At 41.2% G+C, this 22,354-nt stretch overlaps 1 protein-coding gene across 13 annotated transcripts in view; it reads right to left on the bottom strand.

Annotated features, from left to right (window-relative positions):
• The window catches only part of MYRIP (myosin VIIA and Rab interacting protein), a 359,689-nt gene that overhangs the window by 5,745 nt on the left and 331,590 nt on the right, over positions 1-22,354 (bottom strand). For 9 of the 13 annotated variants that reach the window (XR_012667170.1, XR_007355038.2, XR_007355036.2 and 6 more), the window contains 4 exons: positions 20,886-20,948; positions 7,782-7,976; positions 1,751-1,912; positions 87-191 (listed from right to left, as the gene is read on the bottom strand). Coding sequence is in view for 4 of the 13 variants with exons in the window: in XM_048838874.2 (XP_048694831.1) it covers positions 87-191; positions 1,751-1,912; positions 7,782-7,976; positions 20,886-20,948 (525 nt within the window). In the remaining 9 variants the exon portion in view is untranslated. The remainder of the gene's footprint in view (positions 1-86; positions 192-1,750; positions 1,913-7,781; positions 7,977-20,885; positions 20,949-22,354) is intronic. The other 4 variants (XR_007355040.2, XM_048838876.2, XR_007355039.2 and 1 more) reach the window with 3 other exon arrangements.

The following is a 22,354-nucleotide window of genomic DNA, read 5'->3' as shown; positions in this document are numbered from 1 at the left end:
TGTGAAAAACACACAGGTTTTACTAAGCTTTAATACAGAGAAAAGCAGGGTCTTCCCCCATGCAAAACTGCATAATGTTGTGGCACCTGGTTCATTTGCTTTTGATCCCTTTTTCTTGTCAGGTGAACACATGGAGCCACGTTCAAGCCTGCAACACTGAGAGCTGAAATTCTGCTCTCGATATCTGAAATCTTAAAGCAAAACAATAAATTAAAAAGAAACGAGGGGAGGGAGAAGTTTCAAAATTACTGTAAACACCACTAGTTAACGGCAAAAGGAACTCATGCTCACATCGTCATCAATCAGAAATATAAAGAAAGAGACAATTGATTTCTTCTGTAACTCTGAAAGACAATCTAATTGAGACATTTTGGACTGCTGTGTTCTTTAGTCCTGAGTGCCAAAGGGAACATTCACATATTAGGAAAGATGATTCCTCATTACATGGAGTAAACGAATGATCTCGTGGCACTGTACTCACATTCTCTACGACTATGGACACTTTGCTACATTTGAAAAATATCCAGTACCCAATGACTCACAGCTGTGTAATTCTAACTTCATTCAAGTTGTGTTTTAAAAAGTTATGCTTAAAGCACTATATTTTATTATGCATTTGCTATTTCACATTGGTTCTCATTTCTTTGAGCACAGAACAATGGTTTCTTTGTAACACCGAAATCTTCTACCTTAAACGTTCTGTAATTTATACTTTAAATACCTCAGCAAAGACATGTTATTAAACAAAGCAAGCAAGCAAACAGCTAAGTAAGTAAGCCTTTGGGGAGAAAGCAGGCTGAATTGGAGACAGAGGAAACAAATTACGCAAAAGTGACAGAACTGATAGAGAAACGAGAAAACAGCCAGACAGATAACATGTGCAGGGGCACACTGATGATAGATGAGAATCTGAGTTGCCAATACTGCGGGGAAGATATTTTCACTAGGATCGATTGCTTTTTAACTGTTTTAAGTACAAACTTATTTTCCTTAGACATCTGGTATGGCAGTCTTTTTTCCCATTTACATTTTACCATAAACTAATGATTTGAGCCAATACAAAGAAAACACCATCCTTCGTTTTAAAGCTACTCAAGTAGTTAGGACAAATCCTGAGGTCTTAGTCCTTACACAGGCAGCTGCTGCTGAATGACATCAATGTAAGCTTGCCTGTAAAAAAAAAATTGAGTAAAGACCGCAGAATGTGCCACCCAGTATATACTGGCACAGGTCAGAAGTTTGTTCGGAACAGAGATGGTAAAATCAGCATGGGCATGTGGCGGCAGTTCTCTCATTCTGGTCTATGACCACCACCCGATTTAGCTTACTGCACAGAGTCCAGCATCTTTGCTGAATCGGAAGATGTACAGCAGGCTGCCAATGGAACTTGGGCATGAATCAGCACCTCTTGACGTTAATGGGTGTTTTGCCAACCAACTTCAGTAACAGCAGGATTAGAGCCAACATAGCTGGTCCAAAAGAAGGGGATTCCTCCTGCGTATCTATTTGTGATGAAATATGGCCCAAGCAACACCGCCCCTCCCCCCCCCGCTCAGCTGCTGTTATATGGATGTATATTTTTGGATTATTAAAAGTGAAGTCCAGCTAATAAATCCATGTGGGTACAGGCAGAATCTGTGTGACAGTGGGTGATGAGGGTGGATCGGTGAAATATTAATAGATAAGGGCTAAGCACGACAGTACAGTACTGTATTGCCCCTCGACATCGGAAGGCAGTGAAGTTCCTCACCTGAAGCTCTGCATGATGAACTTGTGCTGCTGCTGTGGCTACCTGATCCTCCAGCTCAGCTAGTTCCGATTCCGCTGTAACACTGTTGATTTTGCGTGCTGCAGCCTCTAATTCATTCAGCTGGCCCTCTAAGCCGTACACAGTGCCGGCTGTCAGGTACACCTAAGGATCCAGATCATGGCACGGAGCAAGTCACTTTGGTTTTTATTCATGATGTAACTCAAAGAGGCCACAGGCTATTGGCAGCAGATGATGAAAGCCCCAAATCTCAAGAGCCCCAAAATCTCTGCCCGCACCACCGTTGCTATGAAATAGATCTGGTTGGAAATTTATTTTTTCAATTTAAAATTTCAACTTTTCAGTGACAAATCAAAAATCGAAAACGTTAGACTGAAAATGAAAATTTTGAATTGGAAACGCCTCCATGGTGCCTCCTGGGAGTTGTATATTTGGATACCTGATGACCCCATTTTTCTCTATGTGCAAGGCTACGTAGCCAGCCTGCATCTCCAATTATGCAACACAGTTTCCCCATTTACCAAGCCACCATGGGGCACCTTAGAAGTCCTGGCTGTGGTGGATCATGGGAGATGTAGTCTGGCTGGGGAATCTGGCCCCTGGAGGAGAATGGGGGCAGGAGGCAGCCAAACTACAACTCCCATGAGGCACTACAGTGGTGTTTTGAAATAGAAATATTTTCAGCCAAAAACTGAAAACATTATGGTTTTCGGGTGTTCAGTTTTTTGATTAAAAGTTGAAATTTTAGCACAGATTGACAATTTAGTAAAAAGTTTTGTTTAATCAAAACCCCAATTTTCTGTCAAAAGCAGTTTAGATGGAGAACTTCCAACCAGCCCTACTATGAAATAACATTATCTATATATTTAAATTTGAAATAAAAATGCCTCTACACAAAGTCAAGGCAGTCTGACAATTAAAATTCCACATAGGAATAATCAACTCAGCAGAATATTAGCACTTAGACCCAGTAAAATAAATTATCTTGATAATTAATCAAACCGATCCTACACCATGCAAAATTCATATCTTCATCCCCCTCCACAAGCCTTTGCAAATAGATGGGTTTTGCAGTGTGTCTTGAGGGTCAACCAATTAAGCTATTTGGGTACAAAGTGGGAAGGGCAAATTCCATAGTTAAGGGGCCCCTTTAGAGAACATTCTGCTAGCAGCTCCCTCTCTTCTGTAACATGGGGAGTCCCGGGTCAAGTGTCCTTTTTGACTAAAGCAGTGGCAAGGAGAGGGGAAGATTCTCAAGCGGGCCAGTCCCAATTTATGTTAAGCTTTTTATCTTAAATCTAATACCTTGCATTACACCTGGAGACCAAGAGGCAGCCAGTGCCAATCTAGGACACTGGTGTCATGTGTTCCCATCGAAACACACCACTTGCTAAGCAGGTTGCCACATTTTGCACTAGCTTTAGTTTTTGAATGAGTCTCAGGGGCACCCCCATGTACAATGAATTAGCAGTCTGACTGTGGGGAGATAAAGGCATGGATAATTTGTCCTTAGTTATAAAATGTTTGGGATAAATGAATGTATCACTACAATTCTGTCAGAACTAATTTTTAAAAGAATCTCCCCTGCACAGCAATCTCAGCTAGGGAGAAATCACTAATAGACAGTTTATTTCCTAGCCAACTATTCAGAGCGATCATCCACAGTACATAGTGGTCTATTTACCCTCTTTCATCTTACTCAGAGAACCAAGTCTGTTGTCAAGCAGTTGGGTTTTCTTGATAGGACACATGCATCTACCGCTTAGTGCTCTGCCTAAATGTCTGCCAGTCCACGTGACAGTACTGCATCTTCTACCCATTCCCTAAATAATCAGCACACAATCCCAGCAGCCTCTGCTGCTGCACAGTGGAAGGAAACTAAAGAATGCTGCCAAGTACTTCACCACGCCCGAATGATCACAGTGTTACAAAAACACTGGGAGTGAAAAAATATGGTGCAGCCGGTTTCTGGGTCCCACAGCTGAGCACTGTGCATGCAGGGAGAAGAACCTCCAGCAGAAACCCCACTCCTCCTCACAGCAGCATCACTCCCTCACACTCTCCCAACCCAGCAGCAACAGCGCCAGCCTGTGTTCCAAATCCCACAACCCTTTCATACAGTCGGGGGGGATACAATTTTGGGGCCCTTTTGTGGGTCATCATGGACCAAAAGCGCTGGAGAACCACTTCATTAGACGTTATCGTTTCCTAACTATGTAAACTAGATTGTGTTTTCCTTAAATCAAAATAATTTACAACCCCCCAAATAAAAATAAATGGGGCATCTTGAATTGGTTGCTATAGAGCAGTGGGTTTTCAACCTTCTTTTTCATTTGCAAACTCCTAAAATATTTCAAATGGAGACCCCTTTGGAAATCTTAGACATAGTCTGTGGACCCCGGGGGTCCACAGACCACAGGTTGAAAACCACTGTTCTATGGTAACGACAACTGTCACGGACCCCTTAGACATAGTCTGAGGACCCCAGTGGTTTGTGGACCACAGGTTGAAAATGACGGTCTTCAGAGTATAAACCCCTATTGTATTTTTTTACACATATGTGACAATGCTGATAAGCTAATACACTTTGTCTTGTACTGAGTGAATGACAAGTTTTAGCATGGAGGATAAATCCTTTATTAAGGTGGTTTGCTGCAAAGAAGTGGCCTTCCTTGACATCTTGGCTGAAGCACTTAAGACATAAAAAGGATGAAGATGAACATTCTGAACATTAAACAAGAATTTCCATACTTTAGTGGGTTTTTAAAAAGTTCTTTCATTTCCAAGTAGTTTCTTTGTGGTGCAACATTTGCGGCACAGTAATTTTAGATTAAAAAGAGACTCTGTATCGGCCTTCTTTTCTGCTAAATACAGCCATGCCGCTCACAAGAGGAGAAAGAGGAAAAAGGAAATGTTTAATCAGCCAACCCTTCAGAAAACTGAAGAAAAGATTCATTTAAATGTTATGGCAAAGTTCAATGTACAACAGGTTACATTTTTCACAAGGGAGAAATGCCTATGGAAAACAGAACTACTTGGAAAACAGAAAACATTTTTCAAAGTTTTCTTAACTCCTCCGCCCTCAACTTTTGTTGAAATTTCATTTCACTGCAGATTTTCCAGTCAGCTCTAACGGGGAGAGTTTCAAAGTCACAGAGAGTAGACAGGCACCCAAACCCCATTCATTTTCAATCGGAGTTGGGGCGAACTCCTCTTTGTGCCTTTGACAATCTCCCACTAAATTATTTATCTATAAATTTAAATGCATGAGCCAAACTCAGTTATAAGTGAGCGGTGTGCAGCTCCGACTGAAGCACATGTGAGGTTGTTCCCATGTATCCAGCAGAAAAGTGTGCCCTTTATTTTCCCCTTTGATTCATACACATAATTCCCAGTAATTGTTAAGGAGAGTTACTCATGATGGTTAACATCCTGAAGTCTCTTCTCAGGCCCAGATCACGTGCAGAGGGAATCCTGTGTGTGCAGATCTGCCCCCAGCTACACTTGAGGAGATGGAGTAGCTGACTTCGTGGCACTAGTCCTGGATTTGCCAATGGCTCTTCACAAGTACACACGAGGTGTGAAAACCTGGTCTGTTGAAGCCAATGGAAGTTTAGACACTGATTTCCATGAGCCAGGATTTCACGTGGAGAGGGGGAAGATGGACTGAGGCTGAGAGTGGGGATAATGTGCATCATCCCCCCTTGCATCCTGCATGGTTTTTGCAGGAAATCTAAATCAGGCTGAGGTTGTATGCCTCTCCCGTGGAGCCACTCTGTGCTGGGGAACCCTGTTAGAGGGAAGTTCTGGGGAGTGCCGCAAGCGTGGGCGAGCTCTGGCATTGTGACTGGAGTTGTACTGCCACAGAGCAGGAAAGCCACAGCCGATGTGAATGCACAAGGCCCTGTGCCCCAATGGATCCCAAAGACCCATGTGGATCGGGGGAGGGGGATCCTCTCGGAATTTAAGGATGGAGGTCACTGTTTATTCCTTGGTGGGTGGGTAGGGAGCAAAAGAACGGGGAGGAAATCTTTTAAACTGGCCTCGTCTTCGGGCGCCTCTTGTGACCTGGGGCAATCTGGCTTTCAGTTTTCACTCTGTTCTCATTCTCCCGGTCATTAGGGCTTCACACAGGCACAGGGGTCAGCCTACTAGAGGATCCCAGTGCAGGACTAAGGCTTAAATCATTAAATATTTCAAGTGACTAAAACATCTACATTGCCTGATGCTCTAAACTTGCTACTTCATTACACTGATTAATGCACAATAAAATCAATTGGACACTGGCAGGAAACGTTGGCATCTCTGTTACACATGCTGTAGTTTAGTTTAATTTTCTGGTATCCTTTCAAATGTGTTCAAACTAAGAAGTATGGCAGGGGTGAAATTCACAAAAGGCAACCATGAGGCTCTTTACACCACCGAAGTTCCAGGATTGGGCTGCACAGGGGGCGCAATGGGCCTGGTTCACCATGGAGGAGATGTTCACGTCTGCACTGTGGTTGGAAGCAAGCCTCATACTTGCGACAGCAGGGCTTGAGCCAGTAGAACTTGAGCTAGTGCACTCATAATAGCAATATGGACCTTCTGGCTCACACTGGAGCTTGGGCTCTGAAACCTAAGGGGTCGCAGAACATCTGCCCGAGCCGGAATGTCCACACAGCTGAATTGGCGCACCATTGTGGCCCTGCTAATCCAAATCTGTATACCCAGGCTGCGAAGCTCACTCCCAGCTACAGTACAGACATATCCATAGATGGCAGCAGTTGCAGCAAGACCAGTCTGGGGAATGGGTCATGGGATCTGGTGAGTTCAGTATCCTTTGTAAGTGATGCTAATGGGCAGAACATTGGCAAGAATAGCAATTGGGGGAATGGAGTAAAACACCAAAGCCCTGGTGGCCTGGTCCCAGACCAGAAGGTGGGTGATAGATTTAACTTCTGGTCCAGATTTATTTTTATTATTTGTATTATCAGGACATCGAGTCCCAACCCTGGACAGGGATCCCATTGTGTTCGGTGCTGTACAAACATATACCAAAAAAGACAATGCCTGCCCCAAAGAACTTACAGTCTAATGTGGATGAAGTGAATTCACTCACTGGGAGGAGCTTCTTTCTTTATGGGTTTTCAGACAGAGTAAAACAGGTGTCTATTTCCTGTAATTGTTATAATGGGAGAGTTGGGATTCCTATTATACTTTAAAAGTCATTAAAGAAGAGAAAATACAGTAGTTTAAATATCAGCTAAGTAAGACTCAGGAGAAGACTGAGAGGCATGAAAGAACTATTATTCCATTCAGGATGCACCAGAACGTTTAGTTATTGACGACTTACAAATAGGTAAATTCTTCCTTGGATGACGATGGGTGGCACCTGCTCATTCAAAAGGGCAGAGGAATTTGATTCTTCTGAGGAAATGGGTTTTTTTAGGACTAATTTAGGGTTTTCCAGTCTGCTCTATGTAACGGTGCAGTACATACAGAAGCAGCGCTGGGTCCCACAGCTGTCCATTGCCCCTTACTCCAGGCCCTTATCAGATCAGACTGGTGTGTTGGGGGTGGAGGTGGAATCAAGGCTACTCTTACTCCTTGCCTGCCTGCAGAGGTTCCTGCTCACCCTTTGTACCCTGACTTGATGTCCAAGGGGGTTGTGCAGGGACATAGAGGTATTTTGCTTCTCAGTAAGCCACTCCACGGTTGTATACATCAGGCCACCACTTGACCGTAAGGGATTACGTTTCTTTTTTCGAGTAAGATAATTTTACAACAGCTACAAAACCCAACAGATGTTCAGTTTGCTCCTATTATTATGAATGTTTCCCAAATGGAATGAAAAAAATAAAAATAAAAAATAGCTGATGATCCTTTCACAACAAGTTTGTTTTTTTTAAAAAAGCAAAAAATTAATACGAAAACTCAACATGCTATTGCTTAGGTCAAAACATACCACATGCCACTTTTTTCTCCTAAAGAAGGCAATTTGCTATATTTGACATTGATATCGTACTCTTACATTTTCTTCCAAGGTGGTGAGCTGCTCATCGAGTCTGACAGGGTCTGTACCTAGTGGAAATGCCCCTCTCCCTCTGTCATGAGTATCTGCTGGGAAATCACAGGGACTGGTAGATTCTGCTATCAGTTCCTCTGTGGCATTGATGACTTTTAGGACCTCTGTAGATATGTTGCAGAGAGAGACAGCAGAGTACTTCTGTTTTGTTACAAGAGTAGATAGGGATAAACAACAGCATTATGTTAGGATGGAGATATAATTATGGTAAGAGTCTCTTATCTGTAACTTTATTTTAAACATGCCTTCTAAAAGAATACCTAGGCGGTTCATATGAACAAAGAGGTTAAGCCATGTACTTTAAATAGTCACACACACACACACACACACACAAAATAACTCTTCCTAGTTTAGGGCTCAAATGACAAGGACCAAACTCTATCCCCAAATGTGAACAACACACAACACTCCCTTTGAAATCAATGGGAGCTGAATGAGCCTATTTGGTGGCAGAATTTATAACCAGATTTTAAAAACATGCCCCCACACACATTAGGTACCTGCAAATAACTGGGATCATTAATTTATGGGCCCAGAGGAGGATATATAAACATCTGTCTTACTGTACCCACAAATGAGGAAGTGCCATCCTTACTTGACTATTAAAATAACAGGTTTCTAGGGGCTGTTTCTCATTATTTGTCAGCCTTCCAAAAAAGAGGCTGAATTAAGGACACACTAAAAATCAGCATCAAAATGTTTGTCTGCTTCCTATATTTACTAACTAAATTATTTTAACTAACATGGAAAAACTAACACTCTCCAACCCTGTTCTACCGAGCCCTGTTTCCACAGTCAATGGACCTTATTCTTACATTGATTTTAGACCAGGGTAACTTCTTTGACAACAATAAAGTTACACCTGATTTACACCAGGATGTGATAATTAGGACAGGTGAGGACAGGAACTAAATCTGATATTATAAATGCGCAGGGCTTGATCTAAAGTTCACTGAACTAAATGCAGATACTCCCACTGACTTCACATGGAAGCACATGGGCATACTTCAGCGCAACTACTCACAGGAGTAAGTGTTTGAAGGGTCAGCCCTTAAATGTAATTTTTAATTCCCAATCCTGCAAACATTATGCATGTGTGTGATGGGACTCCTCGTGTGTAAATTTACCCACATGCAAAGTGTCTGTAGGATAAGAACTAGGGACGGTTAGATAGCGGAAGTATTTAATACATTGACTTTACAGTTATTAATGTGTTTCCACGACTGTCATTTATTAAAAGTAAGTCACATTAAACTTTCACATTCAACGGGGAACAGCAGAAATAATTTTCTTTTGTTTCCCGCGAACTCTGGTGCAGTTATGTTACAGTAACTCTTATGGTATTACTTTTTTGCTAAATTAGCTGTACATTTTTTTAAAAAAGCACACTACTCTACATGTCAGATGAGGCCACTATTGAAAACTTGCTCTTTTTTCAGAGCATGTATGGATTCATCCCTTGTACACACACATTAAGTCAGCCTTAGTTCTGTTATTCAGTTAAATTACAAGGAAAAAAAGCCTGAGAGAGAAGAGGAGAACAGAAGCAAATCCAGTTTGTTAACGGGTCACAGGTCTGCAGGTTGTCAGGGAGGCGAGAGAGAGAGAGAGAGAGAGAGAGTCATTAACAAGCAGGATAAAGGACTCTCTGTACAGAGCGGAAATACTTGAATCACAAAGAGTTACCTACCTCTCTTAAGATTCTAGTGTTTTTTCCATTTATTTATGGAAGTGCCAATTAGGTAAAAATAGATCAATAATAATATAGGAGGGAGGAGGAAATCAATGTTACTTTGCTTTCATTATTTACCTTCACAAGCACCTTTTCTTGTTCTATCCTATCAATTAAGACAAAAAGGTATTCTGGATAGATGTCTTGAATTTTCGTCAAAGTATACAGCTTTGACATATGTTCCAAGGAATTGAAGATCTGAATTCAGTGTTTATTTCTTCATGAAATCCATAGCACTTACTGCTATTATGGATCATTTACAAAATTTCATCTCTTTAGAGTTTTTCAGTCTAAGTTTCTGAGAGCATGTCTACATGGGGAGATAGTGACCAGAACAGCTATTCTGCAATAGCTCTTCTGGAATAGCTCCCTCTGTGGCCATTATTAACAGGCGCCGACTTTCCGAAGTGCCAGGGGGTGCTTGACCCCCAGCTCTGCCCCAGGCCCTGCCCGCAACTCCATCTAAGGCCCCAGCCTGCTCTTCCCGCCCAGTTCCACCCCTTCCCCCCCAGTTCCACCCCTTCCCCGAGCGCGCACGACCTCGCTCCTTCCCCCTCCCTCCCAGCCTCCCTGCATGCTGTGAAACAGCTGATTGCGGCAGGCGGGAGATGTGGGAAGGGAAGGGGAGGCGCTGATCAGCGGGGCCCGCCGATGGGCAGGAGGCACTGGGGAGAGTGGGGGGAGCTGATAGGGGGGCTGCCAGTGGGTGCTGAGTACCCACCATTTTTTCCCCATGGGTGCTCCAGCTCCAGAGCACCCACGGATTTGGCGCCTATGACACTATTACATAATTATAATAAAAGTGCCTTTTGCTCATTTACCTTATTCTGTTTCCAAAGTGTATTAGGCTCAATTGGAAAAAGGCACTCTTATTGTGGAATAATGTTGGGTCGCCCTCAAAGTTATATAAGTACGATAGAATTATAATTATGAAGTAGTAGAAATAAAGATAGACAAAAGAGCATATAGGCATTGTAAAAAGGTATGAACATCAGTTCCATGCTGTTGAATTTCACTCTGTAACAAATGCAAGGCCAAAGTGCTAATTATTTCAGGCCAGTACAGGACAAAGAGTCTGTGCTGGAAAGTGATAAGAACTTTGAGGAAACAATGCTGTTCTTTAAAACAACACCCTGATGCTCTTCCCCCGCAGGAGCCCCTTGTCATGCCTATGTAAATCTTGGTATCCAAAGAGGGAAAAATAGATAGTGGGATAAAATGAATTATTGTTAAATTCATTTTGAATGAATCATTGTTAAATGAATCAAGAGTCATAGATTGTGTTGTTAAGTAAAAGAATGAATGATGAGTGCATGGAATTGAGAGCGTGAAGCAGGGAAATAATTGGTTAGTAAATGGTGCCAGCCTAATCCTAAGAATTTCAACCTTGGTATCGATGGGCCGAAGAATATTCAAAGCAGAGATAACTAGATGACCCCCAGAGGGTGAACCGGAATCCACCCAAAACGCATCAAGGAAAAACAAGAAGATAACACCTAGCCATCACGGAGCTGTCATGGATGTATCACCTGCTGATTGATGGTCATCTCAATTGTAAATTCAGCATGATGAAGCAACTTCCATAGACTTGTACTGAACCAGAGACCTATAAAAATTGGGTCCAGAGACTGTGTTCTTTGAGTCTGGTTCTACGACCACCCTCCAGGAGCATCAGATGTGCATCTGACAATGACTCGGCTCCACTCTCATGTCCAGGCCACCTGGCCAGTGACTGGGCACGAGCACTGTCTAGGCTGGTAATTATAACAACCTTTTTGCAGAACCTGTGTGTGAATGTCTGTGTGTGTGAATGGATCTATATAGAAATTGCATATAGGAATATTTTGTTGTATTTACAATAAACGCAGCAATTTGCCTTGTCCCTCTTACAAGATCCTGCTGGTATCGTTTTTATTAGTGTAACAATAAGAGTATCCAAGACAGGCCCTAAGAAATCAAGATTTGTTCAGTACACTACGGACCCCCAAAAAAGTTAAAGGAAAGAGAGAATCATTTTAGGATTTTCTAGACTTTTGAGGAAAGTTTTTACTGGCAGCTGTAGCTCTGCTGCTTTTTAAAATTGTAGATTTGCCCCAAAATCAGTATATCCAAAGGAGCAACAAACCCTGGAAACTGGCTTGAAAGTAGTTCTGAATGTCTAGGCTGTGTGACAGAGTCTGTGAACGTATCCTGAGAATACAGTAGATGGACACAGGAGTAATAGGTTTCAGAGTAGCAGCCGTGTATTCGCAAAAAGAAAAGGAGGACTTGTGGCACCTTAGAGACTAACCAATTTATTTGAGCATAAGCTTTCGTGAGCTACAGCTCACTTCATACTTCACTGAATGCATCCGATGAAGGGAGCTGTAGCTCACGAAAGCTTATGCTCAAATAAATTGGTTAGTCTCTAAGGTGCCACAAGTCCTCCTTTTCTTTTTACAGGAGTAATAGATTCTGTGACTTCCTATTTTTTCCTTTCGGAGCTCCTGGAGAATCTACTCCTGTCGAATAAGAAAGCTGCAGTGTTTGATTCCAAAGAAATGATTACATGTAAACAAAAATCGGTTTCCCTTTCAATTTAAATATTTCTGATTATTACAGTCTCTAAAAGTTTTCAAAAACAATCATTAAATTCAGAGTCTAAATGTCTGGAAAATGTCCCAGTGAAGGGCATTTACAACTCACCTTTCTCCCGGCTTGCATTTTGAAGAAAATTGACGGTAAGGTTTAGTAATTGCCAAACAGACACACCACAGCTAAATTTTAGGGAGTTTAGGGTCCCCTGCGAGCTCTTAGGCCCAAACTGGAAATGCTCCCTGCTTGATCACATTTTTCCTCCATTTTTTGGGAGCATCTACAGAGCTGGTCAAAATGATTCCAGTTTCAAAATTTCAAGTTTCCAAAATCGGGGTTGAGAAGGGACAGGCGAATGCCCCAAAAATTCTTTTGTGAAAATGGTCATGACTTTTTATTCCTAGTTTTTTGACCTGCTGTTATGTATGAATAGGAGTTTCTGAGGCTTTCTCCGGGCAGCTGCAGGAGATGGGCATCAGGAGGCAGCCTTGAAACCCTGCAGGGCTCCCTGGAGCTGGAAGGGACTGTAGCTGGGAAGAGTAGAAGGCAACTCTAAATCTCATGTTAATGAGAGTCAAGTCACACACGAGTATCCGTCCCCCACCAAAATATTAACAAGGGAAGAGACACCCCTGAGATCCAGAGATAAACAGACAAGGGATTCAGGGTCCCTCGCCTCTCTTGAGATCTACCTGCCTGGGATTGCTGATCCTGGATGCTAACAACTCTATTATCACTCTCTTTAAAACATCTCTGTATGAGAGGAAGTCAAAGGAAGAGGGAACAGGGAGGGCAAAGTCCTATTTTAATTAATGATGCAGATATCCTATCAATTTTGATGGGACCATATCTACAAGAAAGAAAAAATAACATACAATTACAGCTCACAGAATGATGCTATCATCAGTGAGGGCCATTTACTGTCCTCAACCATCAGAAGAAACAGCGATGTCAATGGGAGTTCCATTCATGGGCTGTGTAATGGCAATATTATTCTGAAGCTAGCAGGACAGTGTATTATGGAAACATCATTCAAAGTTCCATCATTAAGGTTGCGTTAAAGTTTGCACTTGAAGCAGGGATTCAATCTCTTTTGTTATATATGAAAAGTACAGAGTATCCTCCTTAAAATCCCTTTGGACACAGAACAAATATCCTGATTATTAAGGAAGCTGACAGGAGCAGCAGCTGCTTGATGAAGGCCTTGATCCGGCAAACATTTGAGCATGTGCGACACTTAAAAACATGTGAATAGTCTCACTGAAATCAATAGTAGTAGTAATGTATGTAAAAGAAAGCACATTCATATGAGTTTTTACAGGACCAAGGCCTGACACTGCTGATCTCATAAAGTCTGATCCAAAGGCCACTGAAGTCAAGGAGTGTCTTTACATGGGCTTCACTGGGTTTGGATCATGCCTTCATAGATTGTAAGCTTCTAGGGGCTGGGACCATATCTTCATAAAGTTTATAAAGTGCCTATCAGTCTTGACTCAATCCTGATCTGGGGATTTCTATGCACTAATGTGATAACAGACTGTTCACTAACATCATGACAAGAAAGGCTATTGTTTATAACATTATATTTACACTTGGCTGAGGATTTTACTAAGGAAGAGAAAGATGTCTGAGCAGTACACAGAATCCTCAAACACTGCATGATCCCTGGACACACTGGGCCAGATCCTCAATGGAGCTACACTGATTTACGCCAGCAGAGAATCTGGACTGCAATCACCTATGTCTATACTAAGAGTGAATATTTTAGGGGTATCTATGAGATTAGTTTCCTCTGTAAAAAAAAATATTTAAAAGCTATGGGACACAATAACAATCTCCTAAAATTCATAGACACATACCCAGCAAAGGCATGTTTGTAGGTGGACATTTCAAACTGATAAAATGCTCTCTTGGCTGACGTTTGTTATATGCCTCATTCAGCGTGCCACTGGAAGAAGGGTCATCATTACCTCCTACAGGTGATTCAAAAAGACAGCCATCACACCATGATAAAGTCTCTCACATCTGCCTTGTCTCATAGTCAAATAACTAATATGGATGAGCCAGACGTGTAGGCAATCTGTATTACAAATATCTAGCGCAGAACAACTAAACATGACCATGCTGTGGAAGCACTGGGCCAGATTCTGATCTCAGCTATACTGGTATAAATCTGGAGTAACACCACTGATTTCAACGGTGTTCAATGGAATTAATCTGAAATTTAACATATGTACTTGAAATCAGGACCTGCTACAGTGAGTTTGAGATAATTTAAGACAATTGGAGCAGGGGGGGAAATTACAGGCCTTGAATATTCTTTTGCTGTAATTAATGTCCACATTTACAATATTGCAACTCTTTATTGTGTTTTTAAATGTATATCAAGGGCACTCAGAGCTCTGGATGGATGTTCATTGGTGAGGAGTTTTAAATCTAATGATATAATACTATATATATATATATATATATATATATATATATATATATATATATATATAAAGAAAACAATAGAATGAGCATCTAAATCTTAGGCCATTTTTCATCCTTCTTTCAATTTGCAACAACAGACACAGAAAAGGCTCCCTGTATATTAAATACAATTTTTCAATAGGGTAGGTAGCTCTTGTTAAGTTTTCATTATTTTTTTCTTTCTCCTGTACTGTGCTTTGTTTTATTGTAAAAGTCTGCTCCAGTTAGATGGTGTCTCACTTTATTCACAAAATGTGTACTATGGGGTGGGAAATTGTCACATAGTAGAGGCAGGAGCTAGGGACATCAGGGAGCACATGCCGCTACAAGAGAAGTGCTTTATTAGAAATAACCCAGGAGTGACACTGATAGACAACACTACTTCTGGGTGTAATGTGACTTACAGTATTAGCCCTTCAAGTAAATCTCAGCAAATTTCCAGCAAATCTCAACTCTGAGCTTCAGAAGCACCCTTCCTGAACTTTACCACTTCTAATACATGTTAATATCAAAAAGAAAATGTGGTCTAACTATAATCTTGAACTCAGAGGCACCGACTTCCCCAGTTCCTGGGTGGTGTTCGACCCCCTGCTCTGCCCCAGGCCCTGGTCCCACTCCATTCCTTCCCCCAACCAAACCCTGCCTCTTCCTGCCCCTGCTCCACCTCTTCCCATCCCTGCCCCTTCCTGCCCCCTCCCTGCCCCCACTCCTCCCCCGGCAGCGCCTCCTGCATGCCGCTGAACAGCTGATCGCCGCAGGCGGGAGGCCCAGGAGGGAGGGAGAGGAGCTGATGGGGGGCTGCCGGTGGATGCTGAGCACCTGCTGTTTTTTTTCCATGCGTGCTTCAGCGCCTATGCTTTAACTAAAGGACAAATTAGACTACCTGAACCTCTGAGCCTGGCGAGAGGATTATTCTACCCCAAAGTCATTTGACTTTCTAGTAATACTCTGAGATTCTTTCTTCTCTGGCTCTTCTTGTTTTCTTTTCCTTGGCTTTAGACTTGGCCTTTTCCTGTTGTTTGACTTTAGGCTTGTCCTTTTCCCCATTCTTCTCTTTCACTTTCTACTAGTCATTTTAGACTTGGGGCCTTTTTGCTGCTCTTTTTTTAAAACTTGGGATTTGTCCTCTTTCAATTCTTGGGTTTCAGGATCCTCCTTTTATTCTTTTTTTTTCTTCATTTTTGTCTGATTTTTGCCTTGCTTTCTCCATCCTCAAGGTCTGTAACAGCTCTTCTCTCATCATACAGAAATCACCAATGGCAGCTCTAAAGCTCTCATTACAACTTTGGTCATTTACCACATGACTCCTGGGTCTGTGGAAAGGAAGCTCAATTTTCCTGACCGCAGTTTGCAAACTCTTTAGCAAGCCAGATTTTTAAAACCCCAGAGGGGGATGAAAATTATTGCCTGGATCTTCCAATTTGTGTCTAGCCAATGAGTTCGCTCAGCTTTCATCTGCCACAAAGTTCCATGCTGTTTCAGGTTTCAGTCTGTTTGGCTAGTGTCAAAGATCTATGTGGTGATCTTTTACATTTTTTGCTGTCTCCTCTACATCATAATCATCAGTAAACTGCTCCTCACTAGGATATGACAGCAGAGAAGATAGGATATCATTGTCAGTCCTGCCTCAAGACGACATTGTCAGTCTTGCCTCATCTACAGTGAACAATTCTCCAGATTATATCGCCTCCCCTTTTTCTGTCCCTTCTCCCCCCTGCACTGTGGATTGCTTCCAATTTACAAGACAGTTTATGTTGGAAGAGGCTTTCCCTTTGCTTTCTCTCCTCTCCCTCCCCCAACTAACGGGACAGTTAGAATGCTTTCAAAACATACTATCTTGATCTTTCTTTTCAGAAGTGCCACACTGTGAAATTCTATAGCACAGCATTGGCTTCCTGGGTAAAAGCTAATAAATAATGGAAACAAACCAGCAGTACCACCACAAATGTATCATTAGGACAAAAAATTAGGACAAAACCAAAATGGTGCCACGATCCAGACAGCTGTGAGCCAGCAAGCACGCAAATCCTCACTTATGTTCCAGCTGTGTACCAGCTGTGTCAGATTTTCTCATCCAGAACTTACATACATTCAGGACGTCTCCATGTACTTATGTACATTATGATTGGTGGCTCTTAAAGTGCTGTGCATTTTTTGCACTAATCTTTTGCCCTTGTTTTTCTTATATTTTGACCCAGCTGCTAGTATTTGTTCACTTTGCTACCATACTGTCACTGTCAGAGGTGAGGGCCCAATCTTCAGCCTCCAATACAAACATCTCTCCTTCAACCAACATCACCACTGTGATTTGCGATACAACTGAGGAAATTTCACATCAACATTATGCTCAAGAAAGGGACAAAGAAAGAAAGTTTCCATCACTAATGGCCCTGACAGTATTGATCAGATTCTTCATCACTGTTAGCGCAAACATTACCAGCTTCATTCTCGAGTTGCTTCATCACGCTCTCTGCAGTGTGGCTGTTCTTTGATGAATATCTGTTGTCTTAAAACTTTTCCTTCTTCAAAAATTATTTCATAGGGTGTGTAATCTCCTTGGGATTTAGAGAGCATGGCCCCTTTAAAACCTTGTCCTGAGGTAGGGGAAGTGCTGTTTTTTCCAGGGGGAAGAGAATAGGGAAAGGGAGAGCAACAGGATGTGTGTGTCTGAAATTCCAGACAAAAGGGCCTACAGGGAGCAGGCCCTCACACAGGGAAGTAGCTGAGAACTAGCACAAAGCAGTGGAGGGACAGAGCAGCCAACCAGGGACATCCCAGGACAGGAGCCAGGAAGAGCACCGGGCCAGGGAGGAATCACCAGAGAAGGACAAAGTGGAGCCAGATCCAGTAACACTGTCACCCAGAGCTGTATGGATGAGTACCGAGGCTCGTGACTTTGCAATGGGAATATGGAGGAAGGTTGTAGCTTTGCAATGGGAATATGGAGGGAGGTTGAGTGAAGAGGTTGTCTCTCTGTGTAGGTTTGCAGCAAATGGCAGAAGAGGGAACCGGGGGGGTTAGTTGGGGAAAGTTTACTGGCGCTGAAGATGACCAGGAGCACCCAAGACTCACTGCCAGACTGGAACTCTGCCCAGGACTCCGGAACTCTGGGTCTAGACGCATTGCTTGGCATCTACCCTTGTATATTGTGGCACAACCGGGAACGTGAGTCCTTGTGTTGGATGCAACCCTGTTTTATTGCTCCCCCTATCTTCTTTCCCTGTTCATATTTCCCTTTCCTATATTCATTGTACTGATCCAACGTGCTTACCCCCGGGGGTTTGGAACAGGTGCTTCTGGGGTAAAAGGGAGTTTCTCTGTTGCACTCCTGCATGTGCCTCTTCTTGGCTGGAGCTGCCAGCAGAGTGGACTTCATCTTGGTCATAAGGATGCTAGAGTTACATGGGGTCATAGATTCCAAAGCCAGAAGGGACCAGAGTGATCATCTAGTTAGACCTTATATATAACACAGGCCACAGAACTTCCTCAAAATAATTCCTAGAACAGATCTTTTGAAAAACATGCAATCTTGATTTTAAAATTGCCACTGAATGATAATCCACCACTGATTCTAATCGTTAATTGCACTTACCTTTAACCTTATTTCCTGTCTGAATTTTTCTACCTTCAAATTCCAGACATTGATCACATTATAGTGTTCTCTGATAGACCGAAGAGCCCACTAGCAAATATTTGTTCCCTACGTAGATACTTATACACTCTGATAATCACCTCATAGCCTTCTCTTTGTTAAGCGAAACAGATTGAGCTCCTGGAGTCTATAGCTATAAGGCAGGTTTTCTAATCCGTTAATAATTCTTGTGGCTCTTCTCTGAACCCACTTCAATTTATCAACATCCTTCTTGAATTGTGGGCAACAGAACTGGACACAATATTCCAGCAGTGATCACACCAGTGCCAAATACAGAGATAAAATAACCTCTCTACTCATATTCAAAATTCCCCTGCCCTTTTGGCCATGGAGTCACACTGGCAGCTCATATTCAGCTGATTATCTACTATGACCCCCAAATCTTTTTCAGAGTCACTACTTCCCAGGATAGAGTCCCCCATCCTGTAAGTATGGCCTGCATTCCTTGTTCTTAGAGGTATACATTTACATTTAGTTGTACTAAAACACATTGTTTGCTTGTTCCCAGCTTACCATGCAATCCAAATTGCTCCTTGTCAGTGACCTGTCCTCCTCATTATTTACCATTCCTGCAATTTTTGTGTCATCTGTAAACTTTATCTGTTATGATTCTATGTTTCTTCCAGATCACTGGAAAAATGTTAAAACAGCACAGGGCCAATTCTTGCAGGCCCCCACTAGAAACACACTTGCTCAATGATGATTCTGCATTTACAATTACATTTGGAGACCTATCAGCTTACCCGTTTTTAATCCATTTAACATGTGCCATTTTAATTTTATATCATTCTAGGTTTTTAATCAAAATGTTGTGTGGTACCAAGTCAAAGTACACTTCATCAACACTACTGCCTTTATCAACCAAATTTGTAATCTCACTAAAAAAAGATATCAAGTTAGTTTGACAGGATCTATTTTCCATATACCTGAGTCACCTGCTGAGAGCAATAAGATTCACTCCAGGTTTTACACAAAGATGTGTGGAGCTCATTCCACAGCCTGACCAGATCCCCAAGAAAGCTCTATCTCCTGCACAGACGAGCTTTGCCTTTGTGGTGGACAGCTCCACTGTGTTTGAGGAACAGAGTTGTTCACCATAGTCCTCATCTGGAGCTTCAGGTGATCTTTTAGGTATCCTGGGCCCAGATGATTTTGTGCCATGAAGAGAAACACAGAAATCTTGAATTTGACTGAATATTCTATGGGAAGCCAATGTGGAGTGCAGAGGACAGGTGTAATGTGCTCACGGTAGCCTGTGCTGTTAAAGGGATGCATTGCCACCAAAGTGTGAGAATTCTGGCTTTGTTTTAGCATCAGTAATTTCTTCCCCAAGGAAAGCTGAATGCTCATTTAGCAGCAGAAGACAGAATTAGCTTTGATAATGTTCTATTCCACTGATATCCTCCAATATACAGTTAAGTTAGAGAAACTTTAGTCTTCCTTTTGAACTGTGCTGATACTTCTCTGTATTAGACATTATTTTTTTGTAATGAAATTAAATCACTTTCCCAATATAAACACTGAAGTTACTATTAATTAGTTCTAACACTTTGTTTCTGGAAATCAACTTGCCACAAAATAAGGAGGAAAGTTATTTTCTCCAAATTAAATATTCTGCCCCAAATTGTAAATACAATATTTTTAAAATCTCATAAAATATAAGGCAGACAAAATTCCATAGCTATCTAAAAATGAGCACAAAATTATAAATATTGAATATATGGAATGAAACGATAAGAAACATCTGTGATTTTTACTAAAGGAAGCCAGAAAAATGGTAGTTCGCATGGATTAACAAAATAAGTGTATAAAACAGGATGAAAAGAGAAGGCTGAGGGGTTAATTTTATTGAATCAAGGATCAAGCTTTCATTCAAAAAATGGATCTCTGCTTCATGTCTATTTTGTGGAACACAATGAAATTAGTTTGTTTAGCTATATATTATATGCCGGTGATTTTAGATCATCAAGTTTTATTAAGACAGGTTTCACAGTAGCAGCCGTGAAAAATCAGGCATAAACAACTAAAATAATAAAGGGAAAGTTTAAAAAAAGATTTGATAGAATAAGGAAACTGTTTCTGTACTTGTTTCATTTAAATTAAGATGGTTAAAACAGCATTTTTCTTCTGCATAGCAAAGTTTCAAAGCTTTATTAAGTGAACGTTAAGTTGTAAATTTTTGAAGGAACAATACTGTTTTGTTCAGAGTTTCAAACATTTCAGAGTTACGAACAACCTCCATTCCCGAGGTGTTCGTAACTCTGAGGTTCCTACTGTACATATCTGCCCTCTGCTTCTTCTTACTTTACTGATAAAACAAGTTCTTCCTCCTGATACAGCTAAGAGCAAGATGACTACTCTTCCGCTTCATGGAGCATCAACAAATTGTCTGCTAAGTTCTGATTGCATCATCTTTTCTTTCCTACCAGTGACGAGGCATGAGCCAGACAAACAAGCTTGATTTTTCAGATCTATATTTTTTCACAGCTGATAGCCAGAAAAATTATCTTGAGGTGTAAAGAGAAAAAATTTGCTCTGGAAATATGGAAACCCTCAATATCATTTTTAGATCCCTTTTACTAAATAAGAAAAATATGGACAAAAAATAAAACACTCTCACCTGCTGTAATACTGAGGATAAAACCTGCAGTTTTAAATGGAGATCAAAAGCCTTTTGTTTTTCCTAGGTAGTTGGTCAGCAATTAAATAGAAAGGCAGAAAATATATGTTAATTCCTAAACAGGTTAAGACAACTTGCTTGTAGAGAACTATGGAATTAAGGTAAGGGATAAGATGCAAAGGAATATAAAATACAATAAACCATTATATTTTACATGTGTAACTAAAATATATGAAATACAGCACTATTTCTTTTTATTTGCAAGATTCAGGATAGCATAGCTCATTAAAGTCAGCTATGTTACAAAATATCTGGATTCTCATGATACATTTTTGATAATATGAAATAAACATGAAATGATGATTTGTATCATCACTAAAGAAAGTGGCTCCAGGAAGATGACTTCTGTAGTAATGTTGAGAAACAAGAAACTTGCATTCATAGCTTTTGGACCCACATGACAACTCTCTGAAAACAGATTTCTGTGCTTCTTTTGGCAACAATCAACTATGCAACAAATACTGCGTGTGAGTCCAGTGTCAACAACGTTAATATCTCACTTTCTTATGTCATTGTCAAGTTCTATCAGATGCTGATGAAATAAATTCAAGATGCAAAGACTATTTTTTTTTTTTGGTAAGTCAAGGTCTCCTGGAGTTTTATTTTATTTTTCTTTTATTACGCGGTACATTTCTTATGTGTAGCCGGTGCTAGTACCTGAATAAAAGGACTTCTAAATTTCCTTCTGAAGAAGGTGAACCTTTTGTATTGGAAACTCTCTAAAAATTCATGTTCCTAATGTGCTGTGGGGGATTACTTCAGAATAAATGTTCAGAAGTGACCGTGGATTTTGGGTATCCTATTTGACATGACTTGGATCTAACTCTCAAAGGTGCTGGACAACCACAATGCCAAATGAAGTCAGTGTTCAGCATCTCAAGTGCTCAGCACCTCAACAGTCAAACCCAAGAGGTGTCTCAGTTTGGGCATTCAAAATTGGGGGAACCCAATATCAATATTCGCTTTTGAATTTTTTCTTCTTTTAGGTGTTTATCCTGGCATCCTTAGCCAAAATATTTCACCCCACACTGTCGTTCAGTATGGTGTGCGTGAGTTGGTTGTCATTCTCCACCCCCGAGATGGCTCCATATCGATGATGCTGTACGCATACAATTTGTGAAGTGCTTTAGGATAAAATAAAATTGTCTAAATTATTAATATAATAATAATAATATAATAAATCATGATGTACTGAAATGCAAGAATTATTCTGTGTGTATCACACATAAGTGTAAAATATTTAATAAGAAAAACATCTCTTAGGGCTTGTCTACACAGGGACATTTACTGGCATAATTATACCCATATAGTTATATTGCTATTGCAATACTGATATAACTCCCCATGCTGATGCTCTTGTTCTGGAATATATGTTGGTGAATTTTCCCGTGTAGACAAGCCCTCAGTTT

This window comes from Caretta caretta, chromosome 2, assembly GCF_965140235.1.
Source record: "Caretta caretta isolate rCarCar2 chromosome 2, rCarCar1.hap1, whole genome shotgun sequence".
NCBI classification, from domain to species: domain Eukaryota; kingdom Metazoa; phylum Chordata; order Testudines; family Cheloniidae; genus Caretta; species Caretta caretta.
This window is presented reverse-complemented; position numbering and strand designations above follow the sequence as displayed.